Source organism: Pongo pygmaeus, chromosome 3, assembly GCF_028885625.2.
Source record: "Pongo pygmaeus isolate AG05252 chromosome 3, NHGRI_mPonPyg2-v2.0_pri, whole genome shotgun sequence".
Lineage (NCBI taxonomy): Eukaryota > Metazoa > Chordata > Mammalia > Primates > Hominidae > Pongo > Pongo pygmaeus.
In genome coordinates, this window is record NC_072376.2 from 103368606 (window position 1) to 103392199 (window position 23594).

A 23594-nucleotide genomic window follows, 5' to 3' on the forward strand; every position below is an offset into this window, starting at 1 on the left:
GCCCTAACAGGAAGTGTGACTGGGAGGCCTCAGGAAACTTATGCTCATGATGGAAGGAGAGGGAAGTAAGCACCTTCTTCACATGGTGGCAGGAGAGACAGAGAGAGAGAAAGAGAGAGCAAAGTGGGAAGGGCCACCCTTTTAAACAACCAGATCTCGTGAGAACTCACTATCAAGGGAACAGCAAGGGGGAAATCTGTCTCCATGATTTAATCATCTCCCACCAGGGCCCTCCCCTGATACAAAGGGATTGTAATTCACATGGGATTTGTGTGGGGACACAGAATCAAACCATAATTCTCATTAAAAACAAAAAGCAAAACAAAACTACATATCCTTTACATCTAGAATATGACACACAGTTATCTGGGTACAAATATTCCTAATGATTTCAATCTCTAAATATACTAATTTTTCCAATTCATATTTTTTGTCAGTCTATCTCATTCATAAATGAAGTCACCCAAGTTCTTAAATCTAGTCATATTTTTGGTTTGTACAATCTCTTACAGGTATTCAATTCCATAAATATAAAGCATACTGTTTAATTTTGTAAGCTCTATTATTTCTTGTAAAAATCACCTGCAATCTGCTCTCAGAGTGGTCACAGTGAAGGAAGTCAGGCAGTTTTCTAGTTCAGGTAGCATAAGGCTGAATAAAAATAAATATGTTATCCAGATGTTGTATTATTGATTTACTGACGTTCCTTCTTTTCTGTTTGTGTTTAGAGTCTTGACCCATTTTTTAAACATACAAACCTAAAATAAGTTTCCTATCCCTTTGTCCTTTTTTGCAATTTTTTAAAACCTCACATTGCTTTTCCTGAGGTATGGGGACCCAAAAACGGAAAGCATCTCAGTAACAGGCCAACTATTAACACTTGTGGGTCCCAGGCCAAGAATATGAATGAAGGCTCACAGAATGTAAGTCTAAATATTGAAGTTATAAATAAAGCTTTAAAAACCATGGAATAAAATATGTTCTAACCTCTTCTCTTGGAAAGTATACTTTGATAATTACTTAAAAAGCACATTCCAAATCCAGATTTTTTTGGACTTCCTAGCATTCTCTGCAGGAACTTAGCAACGTGGAGAGAGCCAGCCTGTGTTCTTATTTAATTCCAATATCCATTGTTAAAACTGGGTAATGATTGCATAAGAGTTCTTTTTGTAAGTCTCCCTTTTTTTCATGTTAGCAATTTTCTACAACAAAAAATTATATTAATAAAGTCTAGTGTCTTCTTGATAGCTCCCAGAAATTTTATGTTCTATAAGAGGAGGTTTTATTTGCTTGGCTGTGTTTCTTGAAAATTCTACTGATGTCTTCAGTGATATGCCCCCATTAAAGGTGGGTGACAGTGATCAATGTGATCTGTATAATGTTGCATTTTCATTCCTGAGCTCATCTTTGGCCTTGGCATCATTAAGCAATCCCTATGATTCTCTCTCTGTCTCTCTTGCTTTTGTTTTATTTAAATAATCTTGGGGGCAGTTCCAAGATGGCCAAATAGGAACAGCTCCAGTCTACATCTCCCAGTATGAGTGATGCAGAAGATGGTTAATTTCTGCATTTCCAACTGAGGTACTTGTTTCATCTCACTGGGGATTGTCTGACAGTGGGTGCAGGACAGTGGGTGTAGTGCACCAAGCATGAGCCAAAGCAGGGCGAGGCATCGCCTCACCCAGGAAGCACAAAGGGTCCGGGAATTCCCTTTCCTAGCCAAGGAAAGGGGTGACAGACGGCTCCTGGAAAATCGGGTCACTCCCAACTAATACTGCACTTTTCCGACGGTCTTAGCAAACGGCACACCAGGAGATTATATTCCGCGCCTGGCTCAGAGGGTCCTACACCCATGGAGCCTCGCTCGTTGCTAGCACAACAGTCTGAGATCAAACTGCAAGGCGGCAGCAAGGCTGGAGCGCCCATCATTGCTGAAGCTTGAGTAGGTAAACAAAGCAGCCTGGAAGCTGGAATTGGGTGGAGCCCACTGCAGCTCAAGGAGGCCTGCCTGCATCTGTAGACTCCACCTCTGGGGGCAGGGCATAGCCGAACAAAAGGCAGCAGAAACCTCTGCAGACTTAAATGTCCCTGTCTGACAGCTTGGAAGACAGTAGTGTTTCTCCCAGCATGGAGCTTGAGAACTGAGAACGGACAGACTGCCTCCTCAAGTGGGTCCCTGACCCGCGAGTAGCCTAACTGGGAGGCTAATTCTGTGTCTGCCCATTAGGGGCAGACTGACACCTCACGAGAATGGGTACCACTCTGAGATGAAACTTCCAAAGGAATGATCAGGCAGCAACATTTTCTGTTCACCAATATTCGCTGTTCTGCAGCCTCTGCTGCTGGTACCCAGGCAAACAGGGTCTGGAGTGGACCTCCAGCAAACTCAACAGACCTGCAGCTGAGGGTGCTGACTGTTAGAAGGAAAACTAACAAACAGAAAGGACATCCACACAAAAACCCCATCTGTACGTCACCATCATCAAAGACCAAAGGTAGATAAAACCACAAAGATGGGGAAAAAACAGAGCAGAAAAACTGAAAATTCTAAAAATCAAAAGCCTCTCCTCCTCCAGAGGAATGCAGCTCCTCACCAGCAACAGAACAAAGCTGGACAGAGAATGACTTTGATGAGTTGAGAGAAAAAGGCTTCAGATGATCAACTTTTCCAAGCTAAAGGAGGAAGTTCGAACCCATGGCAAAGAAGTTAAAAAACTTGAAAAAAGCTTAGACGAATGGCTAACTAGAATAACCAATGCAGAGAAGTCCTTAAAGGACCTGATGGAGCTGAAAACCATGGCACGAGAACTACGTGACACATGCACAAGCTTCAGTAGCCAATTCGATCAACTGGAAGAAAGGGTATCAGTGATGGAAGATCAAATGAACAAAATGAAGTGAGAAGAGAAATTTAGAGAAAAAAGAATAAAAAGAAACGAACAAGCCTCCAAGAAATATGGGACTATGTGAAAAGACCAAATCTACATCTCATTGGTGTACCTGAAAGTGACAGGGAGAGTGGAACCAAGTTGGAAAACACTCTGCAGGATATTATCCAGGAGAACTTCCGCAATCTAGCAAGGCAGGCCAACAATCAAATTCAGGAAACACAGAGATCACCACAAAGATACTCCTTGAGAAGAGCTACTCCAAGACACATAATTGTCAGATTCACCAAAGTTGAAATGAAGGAAAAAATGTTGATGTTAAGGGCAGCCAGAGACAAAGGTCGGCTTACCCACAAAGGGAAGCCCATCAGACTAACAGGTGATCTCTCGGCAGACACTCTGCAAGCCAGAAGAGAGTGGGGGCCAATATTCAACATTCTTAAAGAAAAGAATTTTCAACCCGGAATTTCATATCCAGCCAAACTAAGCTTCATAAGTGAAGGAGAAATAAAATCCTTTACAGACAAGCAAATGCTGAGAGATTTTGTTACCACCAGGCCGGCCCTACAAGAGCTCCTAAAGGAAGCACTAAACATGGAAAGGAACAACCGGTACCAGCCACTGCAAAAACATGCCAAAATGTAAAGACAATCGAGGCTAGGAAGAAACTGAATCAACTAATGAGCAAAATAATCAGCTAACATCATAATGACAGGATCAAATTCACACATAACAATATTAACCTTAAATGTAAATGGGCTAAATGCTCCAATTAAAAGACACAGCCTGGCAAATTGGATAAAGAGTCAAGACCCATAAGTGTGCTGTATTCAGGAAACCCTTCTCACGTGCAGAGACACAGATAGGCTTAAAACAAAGGGATAGAGGAAGATCTACCAAGCAAATGGAAAACAAAAAAAGGCAGGGGCTGCAATCCTAGTCTCTGATAAAACAGACTTTAAACCAACAAAGATCAAAAGAGACAAAGAAGGCCATTACATAATGGTAAAGGGATCAATTCAACAAGAAGAGGTAATTATCCTAAATATACATGCACCCATTATAGGAGCACCCAGATTCATAAAGGAAGTCCTTGGAGACCTACAAAGAGACTTAGACTCCCACACAATAATAATGGGAGACTTTAACACACCACTGTCAACATTAGACAGATCAACAAGACAGAAAGTTAACAAGGATATCCAGGAATTGAATTCAGCTCTGCACCAAGTGGACCTAATAGACATCTACAGAACCCTCCACCCCAAATCAACAGAATATACATTCTTCTTAGCACCACACTGCACTTATTCCAAAATTGACCACATCGTTGGAAGTAAAGCACTCCTCAGCAAATGTAAAATAACAGAAATTATAACAAACTGTCTCTCAGACCACAGTGCAATCAAACTAGAACTCAGGATTAAGAAACTCACTCAAAACTGCTCAAATACATGGAAACTGAACAACCTGCTCCTGAATGACTACTGGGTACATAATGAAATGAAGGCAGAAATCAAGATGTTCTTTGAAACCAATGAGAACAAAGACACAACATACTAGAATCTCTGAGACAGATTTAAAGCAATGTGTAGAGGGAAATTTATAGCAGTAAATGCCCACAAGAGAAAGCAAGAAAGATTTAAAATTGACACCCTAACATCACAATTAAAAGAACTAGAGACTCAAGAGCAAACACATTCAAAAGCAAGCAGAAGGCAAGAAATAACTAAGATCAGAGCAGAACTGAAGGAGATAGAGACACAAAAAACCCTTCAAAAAATCAACGAATCCAGGAGCTTTTTTTGGGGGGAAAAAAAAAGCTTTTTTGAAAAGATCCACAAAATTGATAGACCACTAGCAGACTAATAAAGAAGAAAAGAGAGAAGAATCAAATAGATGCAATAAAAAATGATAAAGGGGATATCACCACCGATCCCACAGAAATACAAACTACTATCAGAGAATACTATAAACACCTCTACACAAATAAACTAGAAAATCTAGAAGAAATGGATAAATTCCAGGACACATACAGCCTCCCAAGACTAAACCAGGAAGAAGGTGAATCTCTGAATAGACCAATAACAGGCTCTGAAATGGAGGCAATAATTAATAGCTTACCAACCAAAAAAAGTCCAGGACGAGACAGATTCACAGCTGAATTCTACCAGAGGTACAAGGAGGAACTGGTACCATTCCTTCTGAAACTATTCCAATCAATACAAAAAGAGGGAATCCTCCATAACTCATTTTATGAGGCCAGCATCATCCTGATACCAAAGCCTGGCAGAGACATAACAAAAAAAGAGAATTTTAGACCAATATCCATGATGAACATCGATGCAAAAATCCTCAATAAAGTACTGGCAAACCAAATCCAGCAACATATCAAAAAGCTTATCCACCATGATCAAGTAGGCTTCATCCCTGGGATGCAAGGCTGGTTCAACATACACAAACCAATAAACGTAATCCAGCATATAAACAGAACCAAAGACAAAAACCACATGATTATCTCAACAGATGCAGAAAAGGCCTTTGACAAAATTCAACAATGCTTCATGCTAAAAACTCTCAGTAAATTAGGTATTGATGGGACATATCTCAAAATAATAAGAGCTATTTATGACAAACCCACAGCCAATGTCATACTGAATGGGCAAAAACTGGAAGCATTCCCTTTGAAAACTAGCACAAGACAGGGATGCCCTCTCTCACCACTTCTATTCAACATAGTGTTGGAAGTTCTGGCCAGGGCAATCAGGCAGGAGAAAGAAATAAAGGGTGTTTAATTAGGAAAGGAGGAAGTCAACTTGTCCCTGTTTGCAGATGACATGATTGTATATCTAGAAAACCCCATCATCTCAGCCCAAAATCTCCTTAAGCTGATAAGCAACTTCAGCAAAGTCTCAGGATACAAAATCAATATAAAAAATCACAAGCATTCTTATACACCAATAACAGACAAACAGAGAGCCAAATCATGAGTGAACTCCCATTCACAATTGCTTCAAAGAGAATAAAATACCTAGGAATCCAACTTACAAGGGATGTGAAGGACCTCTTCAAGGAGAACTACAAACCACTGCTCAATGAAATAAAAGAGGATACAAACAAATGGAAGAACATTCCATGCTCATGAATAGGAAGAATCAATATCATGAAAATGGCCATACTATCCAAGGTAATTTATAGATTCAATGCCATCTCCATCAAGCTACCAATGACTTTCTTCACAGAATTGGTAAAAACTACTTTAAAGTTCATATGGAACCAAAAAAGCTTGCATTGCCAAGTCAATCCTAAGCCAAAAGAACAAAGCTGGAGGCATCACACTACCTGACTTCAAACTATACTACAAGGCTACAGTAACCAAAACAGCATGGTACTGGTACCAAAACAGAGATATAGACCAATGGAACAGAACAGAGCCCTCAGAAATAATGCCACATATCTACAACTATCTGATCTTTGACAAACCTGACAAAAACAAGAAATGGGGAAAGGATTCCCTATTTAACAAATGGCGCTGGGAAAACTGGCTAGCCATATGGAGAAAGCTGAAACTGGATCCCTTCCTTACACCTTATACAAAAATTAATTCAAGATGGATTAAAGACTTAAACGTTAGACCTAAAACCATAAAACCCTAGAAGAAAATCTAGGCAATACCATTCAGGACATAGGCATGGGCAAGGACTTCATGTCTAAAACACTAAAAGCAATGGCAACAAAAGACAAAATTGACAAATGGGATCTAATTAAACTAAAGAGCTTTTGCACAGCAAAAGAAACTACCATCAGAGTGAACAGGCAACTTACAAAATGGGAGAAAATTTTTGCAATCTACTCATCTGACAAAGGGCTAATATCCAGAATCTACAAAGAACTCAAACAAATTTACAAGAAAAAAACAAACAACCCCATCAAAAAGTGGGTGAAGGATATGAACAGACACTTCTCAAAAGAAGACATCTATATAGCCAAGAGACACATGAAAAAATGCTCATCATCACTGGCCATCAGAGAAATGCAAATCAAAACCACAATGAGATATCATCTCACACCAGTTAGAATGGCAATCATTAAAAAGTCAGGAAACAACAGGTGCTGGAGAGGATGTGGAGAAATAGGAACACTTTTACACTATTGGTGGGATTGTAAACTAGTTCAACCATTGTGGAAGTCAGTGTGGCAATTCCTCAGGGATCTAGAACTAGAAATACCATTTGACACAACCATCCCATTACTCGGTATATACCCAAAGGATTATAAATCATGCTGCTATAAAGACACATGCACAGATATGTTTATTGCGGCACTGTTCACAATAGCAAAGACTTGGAACCAAGCCAAATGTCCAAAAGTGATAGACTAGATTGAGAAAATGTGGCACATATACACCATGGAATACTATGCAGCCATAAAAAATGATGAGTTCATGTCTTTTGTAGGGACATGGATGAAGCTGGAAACCATCATTCTCAGCAAACTGTCACAAGGACAAAAAACCAAACACCACATGTTCTCACTCATAGGTGGGAATTGAACAATGAGAACACATGGACACAGGAAGGGGAACATCACACACCGGGGCCTGTTGTGGGGTGGGAGGAGCGTGGAGGGATAGCATTAGGAGATATACCTAATGTTAAATGATGAGTTAATGGGTGCAGCAGACCAATGTGGCACATGTATACATATGTAACAAACCTGCACTTTGTGCACATGTACCCTAGAACTTAAAGTATAATTTTAAAAATAAGATAAAAAAAATTACATCAGGATTTTATTTTAGTGATTAAAGAAAATAAACACCTAAAAAAATAATCTTTTATTATTGACATTGAAGTCCTTTACAAGATGATGGTCAAATTCTCTTTGTCCCACCTAATTTTTAGTTTAAACTTGTCTCAGAAGGCTGTGAATTTTCTCATGTTGAATTATATTACTTTTCAATTTGAAAAGTTAGCTTTTCCCCTCTTTTACAGTGTCAGTTTTTCTAGAATATTTCTCTTTCCATAAGCTTTATCTTTAGATTCGTGACTTAGGATCTAAATTTAGGATTATACTATTTTAAGCAAATTTTGTGTTCCTTTTACATTAAAACAATCTTTTTCTAGCTTTTACCTATCTTTTGCAAATTTTGGATAGCAACCAAATGTTTTCTCTTTCCTTCAGCCTCAAGGTACATATTCAGTAAGTATGTAATCACTATCATATATATTTTCTATACTAGTGTCTGTTAATTGTATTAATTAATGTGTGTACATTTCTTTTTATTATAGACTCTAAAGCAAACTACTACACATAGGCCATCATGTTCAAGTTTTTGAAAGTTCATCTTTTTCATCTTGTTGATAAATTTCATCCACTTTTATGTAGGTAATTCAAATAGAAATTCAGGATAAATTGGACTGATTTTTTGGGATTATTGAGTAATTTTATTTCAGCTTGTTTTACTGCACTTAATAGCTGGAGTAAAAGACATTAGATATCCCTAGTCACTTGAGACTTCATTTTAAAAACCAGGTGTACTGGTTTTGCCATGGCTTTGTCTTGGTTTTGATTTCTACCACGTTTCCTCCTCTTCAGTGCTTCCTCAACGGCGTGTACTTGAGTATGTGCACGTGCAAATGAAAAAACATGGATATATTTGTGGTACCTATTATATCTTTCATGCTCATTCAAGAGATATATGTATATTTTAGTAATAAAACTAAATTTTAAAAGCCTAAAAATTAGGAACCAGCCTTTTTATATAGACAGGATATGTCATGGAGTCAGATTCTATGAATATCCAGTGTGTAAAATACACACACACACACACACGGAGTTCACATATCACAGAAATGATTTTAACAGTTTAAACAGAATATATTTTTAGATTACTCTGCTTGAACTGATAATATCATTGCTATCAAAAGGATTTCATGCCTTTTCAACATTTAGTTTTTGTTTGTTTGACATCTTCTTCCAATTTTGTGTTTAACTCTATGTTGACTTTATCATTTTATTCTAAACTTATGCTCCAAAATGCATTGCCGATGATATTTATATTAGTAGGCATTCTGTGGAATTGTGCTTTTACAGGAAATACATTGGTAAATCTTAAGTAATCTTAAATTGTTTCCACAGAAAAAAAAAAGTACTTAATATTGAATCTGCAAGAAAATATAGACAAGGTGGACACCAAAAATAGTTTTATTTCCATCTGTAATTACTAGCTATGCAGCAAGTATAAAAATATATATTTGGTATGTTTTCTTGTATATGTGACGTGGAGGCAGCAACACTATTTGTAAGCTTTTTAAAAGAGTTATATTATCTTTGTAGAGATACTGTACTAGGGTCTAGAGACCAATAAAAAAGGTTTTCATCTGGGCTGCTCCACTTACTATCTTGTGTGATATTTAGCAACTGATATTAACAAAGTATCAGTTTGCTGTTTTTTATAAAAGGACCAAAAACACAGCTTTTGTGTGTTCTGGAGAGGATTCATGTAGATATATATTACTTGATACAGTGCCTGGCATATAACCTACATTCTACTAATGGCATCTATTATTAGTAGTAATAATTAAAGTGGTAATGCTTACAGGAGGAAAGGGAATGTGAGTACAGTTAAGTACCCTTAATAAGTTTATATATTTTATTAGGTTCATATATATTTATTTGTGTTACTGACTTTTATTATACAAATGTTATTTATTACTTTTAATCTCAGATGAAATAACTTGGAAACTTAGAGAAGAAAAACATATTTTTATTCATATAGCAATATTATATAACTCAAAACCTCCACATATTCAGGACTCAGATTACATGGAAATTTAACAATAAATGTAAATCACAAAAATCTGTCACTTTCATCTCATTTTATTTACTTTTTTACATAATATGCTAGCCTTTTTTGCTTTTTCTAAGCATACATGTTTTATTAATCATAAATGTGAAAAAAATAAGGGATGTATTTTGTCATTGCTTGGAAAGGAAACTTAAAGACAATTAGGTATTTTGTCAGGGGCATAGATTTATTTATAAAATTTATCTACTACAAATTGAGTTGTTTTAATTCTTCACTATCCTTCTGAGAGAGGTTAGAAGAAGGAATGACAATGTCTGCTTACGTGGGAGAACACTGAAAGAGGGCCACCTTAAATCACATGGTGTAAATTCATTGGTGGTTAAAGCTCAGCACACTTCTGCGGTTTCTCTTCTCCATATGGCTTCCTTCTGTATGGATGCATACGTATATATCCATTTTTATGTACAATATAAAGTGAAGGATGTATTTAAATAAGTTCCATCCTCATTTAGTTAAAATATTTTATGGTCTTTAATTATAAAATCATATTTTGAAAATTGAGCTGACTCTCAAATCTTTTGGCATAGCATTCTATCCTTTCTGGCATAAACTTGAGTTACCACTCTAATCTCATTCCTCACATTGTCCCTTTAATTGACTCCCTTTAGGCAATTTTGAAGTAGTAGTTGTTTATGCATATCTTTGTCATAGTCTCTCTGACTTCTAAATATTTGCAAATACTATTGCCTTCTTAGATTCCATATCACTCAGTTCCACTTCAAATTGACTAATAGTAATTCATTTTTCTGGTCTTAGCTGGGATGTCAGTAGCTTCTACATTCCAAATTATTTAACTCTTTTGTACGTCCCCTCTCCAACATACCGTTTCCATACACACACACCTCGGGCTGTCTCCGTGGTTAATTGTATTTTACCTATAGAATGCTAATTGTCTTATTTTTCTGACTCACACTGGAAGTGTCTTCATAGAAAGGGATATATTTTCTTTTTTTCCCTTAGTGTCCCCTCCCCTCTAAGCAATAACCATAATATGCATTTAATAAAAAGTTATAAAATACAAATATATTCCTATCATGAAGGTGAAATTTCTGTATATTGAAATAAACTGATAATAATTTTAGTCAAGACTTTAATCATTATATCAAATCAATGTGAAACTGAAAATACATGATGATACTTTGTTTCTATATCTCTGATAAAATATATATATTTATGAAATTAATATAGATAGATTTATTGTATAAGAAATCAAAATTATCTGCAGTTCTACCCTCTAGTAATAGCTACTTTCGTGGTACATTTTCTGTTTAATTATCTATAAAACTCTTTTTATACATATTAAATTTATGAATCTATAAATTTCCATCTACCATTTAGAAATGCAAGAGCTCCATCAAGAATCATCTCCTGAAAGCTATGTATTCTTTCTTTAATCTTCTAATTGTATGTGATAGACATTTGTCATAAACTTTCATATGTTTACAGCCTTCTATTATGCTAAAAATATTAATTCTTAATCATTTGTACCTAAGTCTATAGGAAACTTAAGTTTTATTCTCTACATCTGAATATGGTACACATGTGCATACGTAATACCATAATAAATAATTCAAATACATCATTTGTTGTGATTAATGCCTACAAGAGGGAGTGACGATGACATTCCCTTGAAAAGTCTACGTTTTATTTAATTTCCAAAGATAACTGTTCTTTATTTAAAGTTTTTGTTTGTTTGTTTGCTCTTGTTTTGGTTAGTATATTGGTTAATAAAGTTGTTTGGAATTTTATTTATCATTATTTGAATTTTCTAAGTCTTTGTAACTCAGAGCAGTAATCCAGAAGTTACCAACACTTTCCAACTCCTATCCTCAGGATGAAAGCCCTTGAAATAGAAATGTGAGCTGTGGCATAATGGAAGCATTTGGCAGCTATTTTCCCCTGCTCTATACATGAGTGCATAGACTCTAATTCATCCAAAAAAGTTTATATAATTACAGATTTGCAACAAAATTTACTTTTCACATACTTATGATTCCAATCTATCTCAAAAGTAGATAATCAAACTTTCCTAAACAACCTTTCAATGATGGACAATGTTATTGCTCCTTTACCTGTTACCACCTCTCCCTGTTCTTTTCTTCATCCCAATCAATATGTCTAGATAAATACATTTTTTTTCTCATTTGAAATTTAGTTTGGAAAATGCAGCCACTATTTTACTTATCTTTTTCAAATAATTAAAAACTTCTACCTCACTCATGTGACATCTTCCTGCATGATCTAATCTGCATCTAATTTTTCTCTGACTAGCAGCACTAGATGTTTTGTTATTAGGGAAGTCAGAAGTGATGAGACATTAATAAAACATAAAATATTTCTTTTCTATATTTCAGTAAGTTAAACTAAATTATATTTACCTAAATTATGTATGTACTTTGATAAACATCTCAGATAATCTTGAAAATACCAAGCAGCAATGAAGGCAAGTGTGAGGGAATAGGGAGGGAGGGGAAAAGGACAAGAGGGAAGGGGAAGAAACAGGAAAGGAAGGGAGGTGAGGATGGAAGAGTTTTGTGTAATTGGAATTCTTGAGAGTGAGGTTCTTGATAACCATTGTCAATCCTGGGAAAGGAAGAATTAAATCACAGTCCTTTATCATTTGGGTATTATATAACTATCTTATTAACCATTCAAAAGAAAAGAAAATGATAGACATTCTGCTTTAAAGCAAGTGGAAAGCACAGTCTCATGGAATCCCATGAATTTCTTTGAAAACTGTCTCAAGTTACTTAAACTTCCTAAATTGTATTGTTTTTATTTAACATGAGTGGTATTTATAGTAAATATTTGAAGATAAAATGTGATCATGTGATTACCACACTCTTAGCTGTGAGAGGCACTTAGTAAATACATTACATAATAATTAAACTCAAGATCTCATTTTAAGTGACACATTTAGGAATGAGAAGAGAAGGTCCCAGAAAGAAGCACAGTCAAATTAGTTTACTCAGAAATCGTAGTTTCGCATTTGAAATATGAAATCCCAACCTCGTTCGTGTATTACTTCCCTTCCCTAGTTATCACAGGGTTGGATTAGTGTCAGTCTCTTTAAGGTAAACATTCCTAAATGTGTAGAGGTTTTTGGAAAGAAGAAGCATAACAAAATTCAAAGAAACTGAATGGAATCCATTGGGTCTTTTATTAAGAATATTTTTTATTTCAAATATAAGTGTTCTGAAACTGAATCAGCAAAATAATAGCAACTAAGTTATTTTAAAAAGATAACAGGAAACAAAGCATAGGCATTTGGTTTTGGATTTAAGCACATTATGACTCTACTGTTGAACTGTGGTTCTGACTCAGTGACGCCTACAGTAGAAGAAAAGATGCTTAAGGTGGGACAGTTGTGACCTAAAAATTGAAGCTCTAAGTATTTAAGCTTATTTTAAGAGCACTAACACAGCAAAGCATATGCACAGAGAAGAACATGAATTATACACTAATCAAATTTTAATAAGTGGAGAATATTAGTGTAGAAGTACACACCTCACCAACAATGTGTTGTTGCTGTTTTTTCATTTTGCAGGGAAAAGTCCGGCATTTACAGAAGGCTTTTGCTTCCAGAGTAGATAAATCCACACAGACTGAACTACTAGGCTATGACGTAAGTAGCTCTGTAAAACCATTTTTAACTTCGTTATTGGTATTCAGACCTCCATAGCTTATTTACCTCTGCCGCTGCTGTGTCCATGCATTGATTTAACAGGATTTAGAGGTGCACCATTCATCTTTTGCTCTTAAACAATCCCCAAGTACCTCCTGGAACTAAAAAAGATGATTACAGGCACCAACTAGCATACCAATGCCTTATTAAATTTTTTACACCAACAATTTTGGTACAGTCTTTTGAATTAGTGTATTTGCAGACATGTAGAAGATATGCATTAGAAGACTAGGGCAATTTATTTTTTAAGAAAATATTTATTTATTAACAGTTTAATAAAGTTACTGTGTTTGTAATCACCAAAGGTGAAGCACATCATTTTTATATGCAGATACTTAAAAGCAAAAACAACTTTGAAGAAAAATTTAAAATAATGCTTTAGCTCATGGGCTTCAGTGCAGGCAGCAGAAAGTAATTTAATTGAAAGTATTTTTCTGTTAGTGCGAAATACTTGTTGAACTGTCAAAATAGGATTGTAAAACATGTTTTAATACAGTATTACATCTAGTAACATTGGATGATTTGGGAAAACATTGATATAAATACCCATTTTTTTCTTAAACACAGCTAAGAAATTTGCATTTTGCCTAAGTTCATGACTTTAAACTTCCTCTTGATGAAAAAATAAAGGAATTAATTTGATCTTGTAGCTAACATGTATGAGGACCCCCTCTTCTATTTAAAAACATTTATTCTTATTTTTAGCACTTTGCTGATAAGTAGAAATAAAAGAGATAATTTTAAGTTTTATGATGATGAATAATGATAAATTATATGTTTATCTGCATGGTCTCATTATGTTAAATAACAAACTTGGATGCTACTTTTGTGTTGCTGTGCAAACTACATTAATTTATTTAATATAAAACTACTTTTCTTTTAGGAAACAAACCAAAGCTTTGAATTACTGCACAAATTGATTTCAATTGTTTATATACCTTATTTTTTAAATTAAAAACAACACTAAAAACTATGAATTAAAAATTATTCAATTATGTTTATTTTAAGGTATATTTATTCTAGATATCTAAATTCTAGATCTCAATTTTGTAACTGAAATGCTTTTAGCAGTGTTGTATATTACTTAAATTATGTTGATATCTATTTTAAAAAAGAAATAATTTTACGGTACTTAAAGAGGATTTACCACAAGTAGTTCAATATTGGTCTTTTGTGAGGGATTTTTTTTCCTGTCTAAAAACTTGGTTTTTTGTTGTTGTTGTTTGTTTGTTTGTTATTTGAGATGGAGTCTCACTCTGTTCCCCAGGCTGGAGTGCAGTGGCGCGATCTCGGCTCACTGCAACCTCCGCCTCCTGGGTTCAAGTGATTCTCCTGCCTCACCATCCCAAGTAACTGGGATTGCAAGTACCCGTCACCACTGACGGCTAATGTTTGTATTTGTAGTAGAGACAGGGTTTCATCATGTTGGTCAGGTTAGTCTCGAACTCCTCACCTCCAATGATCCACGCGCCTCAGCCTCCAAAAGTTCTGGGATTATAGGCGTGAGCCACCACCCCCTGCCTAAAAATTTTTTAATGAAAATATTTATATGCTAGTCCTTAGGATATAAACCCAATATGTGTTTTACAAATAACAACCTTTGTATCTATAAATCTGCAAGACAGAGAGTTTGTTCAATATGAGTAATAAAATCATAATTTTCATTAAATCTTATTCTAATATAACATCATACAACACAGGGACTACAAGTTAAATTAGAATCCACTTACATCAAGGCCCTAAATTTTTTAATAAGTTAACTGAATTTCAGAAAAACGAAGTCACTTTTTTACTACTACATGACCTTTGTTGGGAGTCTAGTGTTTTATTTAAAGTAATGTGCTTGGAAAAGAGAAAACAAATATACATTTGGATTCAAATTTTCAATTTTATTTAAAGAAACAATGTTTGGGAGACAGAATTCTAACTTTTTAAATGACAATATAAATATAAAATGTAAGACTTTTATGTAACACCATCAATTTTATGTGGCACTATTAGTGATTGCTTGTGAGAATTGGCTACTGAAGAATGAACGACACCTCTGGGGAAGTGACTTATCTGTGGATAGTTATTCTAACACCATAGTTACGAGCAGCCTCTTATGTATTTGCCTATCCATGCCTCATAATTTTCTAATTTCTACGATATTTCTTATATCAATGTCATTTAGTTCTCTAAGCATGAAAATAAAAGTTTAAAACGAAGCCATGGTCATTGTTAATCCTCATTAAATCTTCAATGTTCCTAGCTTGTTTCATATGTTACAGTGATAGTTTAATGCATCTTACTGTATTGAATTAAGGTTAAAGAATAATACTTTTTTTGACAATGAGTCCCTAAAGAATCCCCTTCATATGAGCAAATTAAATTTCTAAAATATGCATGTAAAACCTTATGAAAGTAACTAGATGTAACTGTAATACTAAACTTTAGGGCATCTTGCATGTGAAAAACTGGGGATGGAAATACTTAAACAAATCAAAAATAAGTAAAACACTTTCAGTATGATGAATTACATAACTGGAAATATATGATTCATAAACAGTACAATTTCCCTCCGACCAGGATTTATTTTCAATATTTATTTATAATTTTTTTAAATATTTTATATGCAATAATAATCATTTATTCAATTTATAGTATTTTGTTCTGTTTCACCCTCAGGAAATATAGTTTCACCTTATTTTAACTTTCAAAAATATTCTATACACACGTATCTATTTATAACTTGCAAATTGTGTTTATTCAAAAACAAGAAACATCTCGTGGAAATCTTGTACATTATGGATGTTTCTTATACTCTTTTGTTTTCTTCCCAAAGCTGCCAGCATTAGCCACAAATTGTTGTTTACAGATTATTATGGATCATGTTTAATTGGTATGAGTATCAGAATATATGATACTACGTGTCATCATTAATATAATTTCCTTGGGAAAATAGCTGTTGCTACACATTTTGCTTAAGATAAGAAATAGAATCCCCAGGAAACATTAATTATAATAAAATCTATTAAAAATTCACTGCCATGAATAAGTTTAAAGATTTGTACAATAAACTGCTTTTATCCTGCACCAGATTTGTCAGGAGACATGAAACTAATGTTAGTTTACAATGTGCTCTGACTTCTAATGCACATGGCAAGACTTAAAAAAAAAATTCAGAGTGTCTCAGCACAGGCCTATAAACACCATAGTTCTTGTGATGAGGGAGATTGTTAAATAAATGATGAATGTGTCTTAAATAATCAATGCCAATTTAACCTCTTCCACGTTCCTCTGTCTGCACAGGCTTAGTTTATTGAAAGATCAAAGAATAATTTCTTAGGTGTCACTGTGTTATTAAAACAGCATAGAAGATGAATAGATGTAGTTAAGTAGCATTGCTGCCCATTACAAGATTACATTGAAGGGTAGGGAAGTTTTTTATCTAATTACATCAAATGTATAAACAGATGTTTCAATATAGTATATATGCTGTCTGTAAATGTTTTATAGCTTGAACTACTGCAAATAGCATTTTGATTACAATATTTGAGAATGAATAATCAAAATATTCCAAAGATCTTATATTCTGACAGTGAGAAATTCAGATACTTTCATTAATTTGACATATTTATGGACAGCTTATGTCCTGAAGAAGATTGTTTTTGAAAATGTGACTGGTTGATTTACTTTAAGTTCAAGTTTTCTTTTCAGATGATGCCTGAAATTGACACAGAATAGTCACAGGATTTAAAAATTTCTCTGAGCCACAAATGCACTAAAGTTTTAAGTAAAGCAGTTTCTTCCTTTCATTAGCAAGTGATTTACACTAACATTTTGTAAGAAGCCATTTTTAGTCTTGAACTTGGCAGTGTTTTCTTTAAGACTTCTGACGTTATCAGGTATTTCATTAAATATTAAATTATTATTAATTACTGTTAGTTTAAATATCATTAGGGGTTTCAATTTGGCTACTTAAAATGGACTGAACTGTGGCATCACATATTTTGTCTCAGTCATGTATGAATAAAGCATAAATCAGTTTGTTAATGGATGCTCATACCACTGTTTATTTTTTCAAATATTTTAACACACTTTCCAAATGGTGAGATTTGCTTTATAAATACAGTTTTCTACTTACACATGAGGAAAATAATATTATTTGCATTATGAATGTACACTTTGAAAAACTTTTCAATGCAATTATCTGTGTATTTCACAATCTCTGGTACTTTTCTCAGATTTAATTTTGGTGGTGCTTCTGGCGCAGTTTGCAGCCAGTCCTAAAAAATATGAAAATAGTTCATCATGCTGTATTCATGTTAGGAATAAGAATGATTAGTTTTTACTGTAATTGTTTTATTAGATAGAGCAGAAGTGTTTTTTGTGCTGTGCTAATGTATTATGTCTGCCTGTGGATTAAGCCCCGTTCTAAGAATTGAATAACTATCAATTAGGCTTTCTCATCATGCTGCTAATATACTGTAGTTTATTAAAGTTTCTGTTTTGCTTTTATTTATTACTTCTATCTTCTTAAATTCAGTACTTCTCCTGATCATGTATGAATGTGCTCTGGCATTTATTAGAAAAAAGTGACTCCCCCGCACATGCTTCATGTATTTATATTTACTTATCTCAAATATTTCTGTTTATTTTTACAAATTAAAAAACATTTAGTTTTAAAAATTGAGTTATATATTCCAGGTTTTCTTATGGACTATAACTTTTCCCATTACATTAAAGATAACTTTTAGATAAGAACATTGTTTAAAAATATCTATCATGTTTAAAAATATGATTATCTGCCACGGATGCTTATTAACATGTAATGGAGTCACATCTTATCCAGTGGTAATGTTTTAAGGGCATCACTTTTGAAAATTTATTCACGCTTTCATTCAACAAATATGACTAAGTCCCTTCTAGCAGCCAGGCTCCATTCTAGGTCCTTGGAATATATCCTTTAACCAAACAAAAAATATTCCTGCATGGAGCTTGCAATTGGTGAGGGCATACTTAAAAATCAATAAGCTAAGTAAATAAGCAAATTATATAATGCATTCCAAGGTGCTGAAAGCAATGTAAAAAATAAAAATAGCACAGAGAAAGAATAATTCTAAGTGTATAGCGAGATGGTCAAGACTATGATCAGAAATTTTAAATAGGGTGATCTAGGGAGGTCTGAGTTTGAGATTTGAGACTTAAAGAAGGTGAGGTGAAAATCGTGTTTAATCAAAAATTCCTTTGTGATGTGCTTCTTGAAAATTCCTTGACGTCCCTTCAGTCAGTAAGAACTAAGCACTTTGTCATTGCTGGAGCCGTAGATAAGAATAGCTTCATTTAGACGTCATGTAGTATAAAAATTATATTCTAGATTATAAAACCTAGATTCAGGCTCAGTACATCAAGAGACTTACACTAGAGGAATATGGTCTACCTGAGGGAACAGCCGACTCAACTCTTCTATATCATATTCATCTAGCATAAGCACTGAGAAGAAATCTGAGTAGAATCAACCACACCGTGTTAATTACATTTGCTTCTCCTCTTTCTGTTTGTTGCTTGCATTCACCCTACCCTCTTTTTTCCCTGAACACTATTCTTCTTCCAGAGTAGACAGAGTTGGATTTATATGCTTTAAATGTATAATTAGACTTCATTGTATATCAGCATATCCGATTTATCAGAGGTGTGCTGGTGAAACTAAACAAATATAGAAAGCACTCAATGATTACTTGTTGAAAAAAAATTAACTAAAAGCTGCTAATTTTTTTATAATTCTAAAAATTTATAACAAATTAATATGCATTGTTTCATTCACAAAACATACAGATATGGATATTGCTATATACTATCTTAATTTTCTATATTTTTTATATCCAACAAGTATTTAAAAATTACTGCGTTATGCCTTTTAGAATGAAGTATTAAACTCAAATCAGCATAGACAACTAGTAATGTCTAAACATAAGTGCCAACATGCAGTTGTTTTTATAGTGTTGCACAGAATAATTCTTTTTAAAATCTTGAATCTTTGCTTAGGAGCCAGATCCCCCTGGACTGCCACCAGGTCTTTAATTCTGCAGTGACTACATAGAATTAGTATCAGTGAACCGACAGCCCTTTTGTTAAGAGAATGTGTGGTTGAGATCGTTAAGAGGAAAACAGCAAGGCTAGATGTCATCTATGAAAGTTCTTATAATTATAAGAATATTCATTAAGATGAAACAGCAAACAAGGAAGGGGAGAGAATGAGTTGTTGCTGGTCCAAGGTTATAAAGCTTGAGTTGCAGATGAAATAAGTTTTGAGATCTGCTGTACAGCAGGGTGACTATAATTAATGATAATGTATTATGTATTTCAAAATAACTAAATTTCAAATCTCACTACAAAAAAAGATAAGTAATGGGATGGTTGATGTGTTAATTTGTTTGATTTAATCATTCCACATTGTATACATATATCAATATCAAAATATCACATTGTATGCCATAAATGTATACAATTTGTCAGTTAAAAATAATGTTAACTTAAAAAAAATTGAAAACAGTACACACGCAGGAGGTTTTATATCGTTTAAAATAGTAATAATAGATATCATATTTGCTGAAAATTATGTTGTGGTAGTGTTGATAAAAGAGAAGAAAAATACATATTTGTTGAATGGAAAATTTCTCCCTGTCCACTTCTACTTCCAACTTATAGATTGCTACCTTTATAGGAAATCTAAATTTAATTTCAAATTTTTCTAATATTTTTCCTAGACTGCCTTAGGAGTCTTTTAGAGTATCTAGTGTACTAAGTGGCATTATATAATAAGAAGTCCTGGCTGGGCAGGGTGGCTCACGCCTGTAATCCCAGCACTTTGGGAGGCCGAGGCAGGCGGATCGCAAGGTCAGGAGATCGAGGCCATCCTGGCTAACTCGGTGAAACCCCCGTCTCTACTAAAAATTTAAAAAAATTAGACAGGCGTAGGTGGTGCACGCCTGTAGTCCCAGCTACTCGCTACTCGGAGACTGAGGCAGGAGAATGGCGTAAAACCGGGGAGGCGGAGCTTGCAGTGAGGCGAGATCGCGCCACTGCATTCCACCCTGGGAGACAGAGACTCTGTCTCAAAAAAAAAAAAGTCCTTACAGAAAGAATTTTTACTACCCTTTGGAAGGAAACACCAAGTATAAGCTTGAAGTATCTCTCATTGTCTATTTACAAAGCATCAATCAATTGCAGCTAATTATTATAATCTGTATGAAGCTAAGTTCTATGACTTAGTTCAGGTACTTGTTTAAAGTAAATTTTTGTGGACTTATATTAATTTATTTCTATCAAAAACATTGCTTTCCTTTGATGTGGTCTACAATCAGGAAAAATTTGCAAAAGGAAATTTATCCTTATTTTATATATATATACACACACACATGACATTTATATACATACATGATATATATGTACATATATATTGACATACACACATAATTATCCTTGAAATATATATATATATATATATATCCTTGACATATATTTGAAATATATATATATATTCTTGGAATATATGTTATATCCTTGAAATAGATGTATCTCCTTGAAATATATCATTGAAATATGTATCTGTACATATGCACACACCAAAACATTGTCTATTAATACACACACGCATTCACATATACACACACACACACAAATAAGACATAGGTACAAAAAGTTTGCTTTTATTTGATATATTATTCCTATTATAGAAGTTAGAATTATATGCATTCTTTAATTTTTCTGTGTATATAATAAGAATTACTGGGAATCATATCTTACATTAACACAATGTTTAAAATGGTTATTTGAATTTTAATATGATTGAATTGAATTTATATAACTATTAGCTAGGAATATTTGCTGTCCATTTTATTATACTTGGTACATATTAATATAAAGATGATTTCTTTTTAAGGTGGTAATCAAATTAACTCTCAGAAACACTAATTTTTTAATCGTGGAAATCATAAACCCATATACCTTCTAATGAAATAGTGATAACAATTTTTTCCGTAACGTAGATTGTGGTATTTTGTTTTTCACAGTACACTAGCTCATGGCTTTTCTGTTTTGTCATGGTAGGGCTTTTGTTTCGCTAGGCTATCAGATTTCATTAAGTTACTTAATTTTTCCCTCAGTTTTCTCATGAGATCTGCTATTCCCTTTGACAACTCTACTTGTACTTGATTTAGATGCACAAAAAGGGATAATATGTACCAAGAGCATTAGTCCTCATTGTAGTCTTTGTCCATCAAAATGTTTTTCAGCTACTTGATTAATGCTTTGGGATTTGAGAATAGCTAGCTTCTACCTTTTACCAGTGAAATAACTGATATTCATTTGAGAGGAAAAAAGTCATTGAAATGTTTACATTAATAGTGTTTCAAAATAAAACTGTAAAGGGATTTTTAACTTATAAAAAACCACAGAGAGCTAAAGGGAAAAAAAATTCCATAAATGTTTGGCTTAATAACAAGCCAACAAAAGAACATGGATTTTCAGAATATTGTACTAGAAAGTTTCCTAAAAGAGAGCCACATGTATCAATAACCTTATGCTCTGTAAAATAAGAATACCAGGAAATTTTACTCTTTTTTGATGCCACATTGTTAAGACAGTAATTAGAATTTTAAATTTATAAAGTTGATCTATTATAGAGAAAATTTATACCAAAAAGCATGTAATTTGCATTTCAGAGTACTTAAAGAATCAAAGTTCTATACATACCAGAATTATTTCAGGTTTGCCATTATTTTATGAGTTTTCTGTTTATAAATGGCTTTATAGATTTGAATTTAAACTATCACATTAGAGGATATTTAAAGTGTGGTCTAATATAGAGTAACTTTCAGAGAGAAAAGTACTTAAAGAGGTTTAGCATTTTGTTGTATTGGAAAAGTATACCCTAAATATGAATGAATTATTCATAAGCCTAAGAAAGTGCTAATATAGAATGAAAAGTATTATTTTTTAAGTTTTGGGGGTTATAAGAAACACTTAGAGCCGGGCGCAGTGGCTCACACCTTTAATCGCAGCACTTTGGTGGCCCAGGCGGGTGAATCACCCGAGGTCATGAGTTCGAGACCAGCCTGGCTAACATGGTGAAATCCCTTCTCTACTAAAATTATAAAAATTAGCCTGGCGTTGTTGCGGACAACTGTAATTCCAGCTACTCAAGAGGCTAAGGCAGGAGAATCGCTTGAACCCGAGAGGCAGAGGTTGCAGTGAGCCGAGATTGTGCCACTGCACTCCAGGCTGGGCGACAGAGCAAGACTCCATCTCCAAAAAAAAAAAAAAAAGAAACAATGTTGTTCCATCTCAAGAAAGAAAGAAAGGAAAGAAAGAAGGAAGGAAGGAAAGAAGGAAGGAAGGAAGGAGAAAGAGAAAGAAAAAAAGAAGGAAAGAAGGAAGGAAGGAAAGAAAAAGAAAAGAAAGAGAAAAGGAAAGAAACAAAGAAACAATGTTGTTCCAAAAATGTTACCTAGAAGTGTGTGTGTGTGTGTGTGTGTGTGTTTTATTTTATTTTTTTTGAGACGGAGTCTCGCTCTGTCTCCGAGGCTGGAGTGCGGAGGCGCGGTCTCTGCTCACTGCAAGCTCAGCCTTCTGGGTTCACGCCGTTCTCCTGCCTCAGCCTCCAGAGTAGCTGGAACTACAGGCGCCCGCCACCACGCCTGGCTAATTTTTTGTATTTTTTAGTGGAGACGGGGTTTCACCGTGTTAGCCAGGATGGTCTCAATCCCCTGACCTACTGATCCGCCCACCTCGGCCTCCCAAAGTGCTGGGATTACAGGCGTGAGCCACCGTGCCTGGCCAAAGTGTATTTTTTTAAATTTATGAAAAAGATGCTACAGACTCTAATTGAGTCTGAAAAGATTAACTTTTCTTTGCAGGAGTATCAGTAATATGACACAATTATGTGTCAGAAAATACAAAACTAAAAAGGATTTATGTAATTCATAAAAATGTAAAAACATACTTGGCGTGAGTATATTACTTTCTATACTTTTGAAAGTTTTCTTTTCTCCACTTTGGTTTTAGTATGTTAAAATAATCATATAAATGCTGGATTATCTATAACTATATTACGAGTACATAAACATACATGTCTTCATATATGTTTTTGATGTGTCAAATAGATGAA

The 23594-nt window shown here is 34.3% G+C and overlaps 1 protein-coding gene across 8 annotated transcripts in view; it reads left to right on the top strand.

The window, feature by feature from the left end:
• Positions 1-23594, top strand: part of CCSER1 (coiled-coil serine rich protein 1) — a 1459661-nt gene that overhangs the window by 767650 nt on the left and 668417 nt on the right. For 6 of the 8 annotated variants that reach the window (XM_063663910.1, XM_054484478.1, XM_054484477.2 and 3 more), the window contains one exon: positions 13307-13384. In XM_063663910.1, the coding sequence (XP_063519980.1) occupies positions 13307-13384 (78 nt within the window). Of the gene's footprint in view, positions 1-13306; positions 13386-23594 lie in introns of those variants that run through there. The other 2 variants (XM_054484476.1, XM_063663913.1) reach the window with 1 other exon arrangement.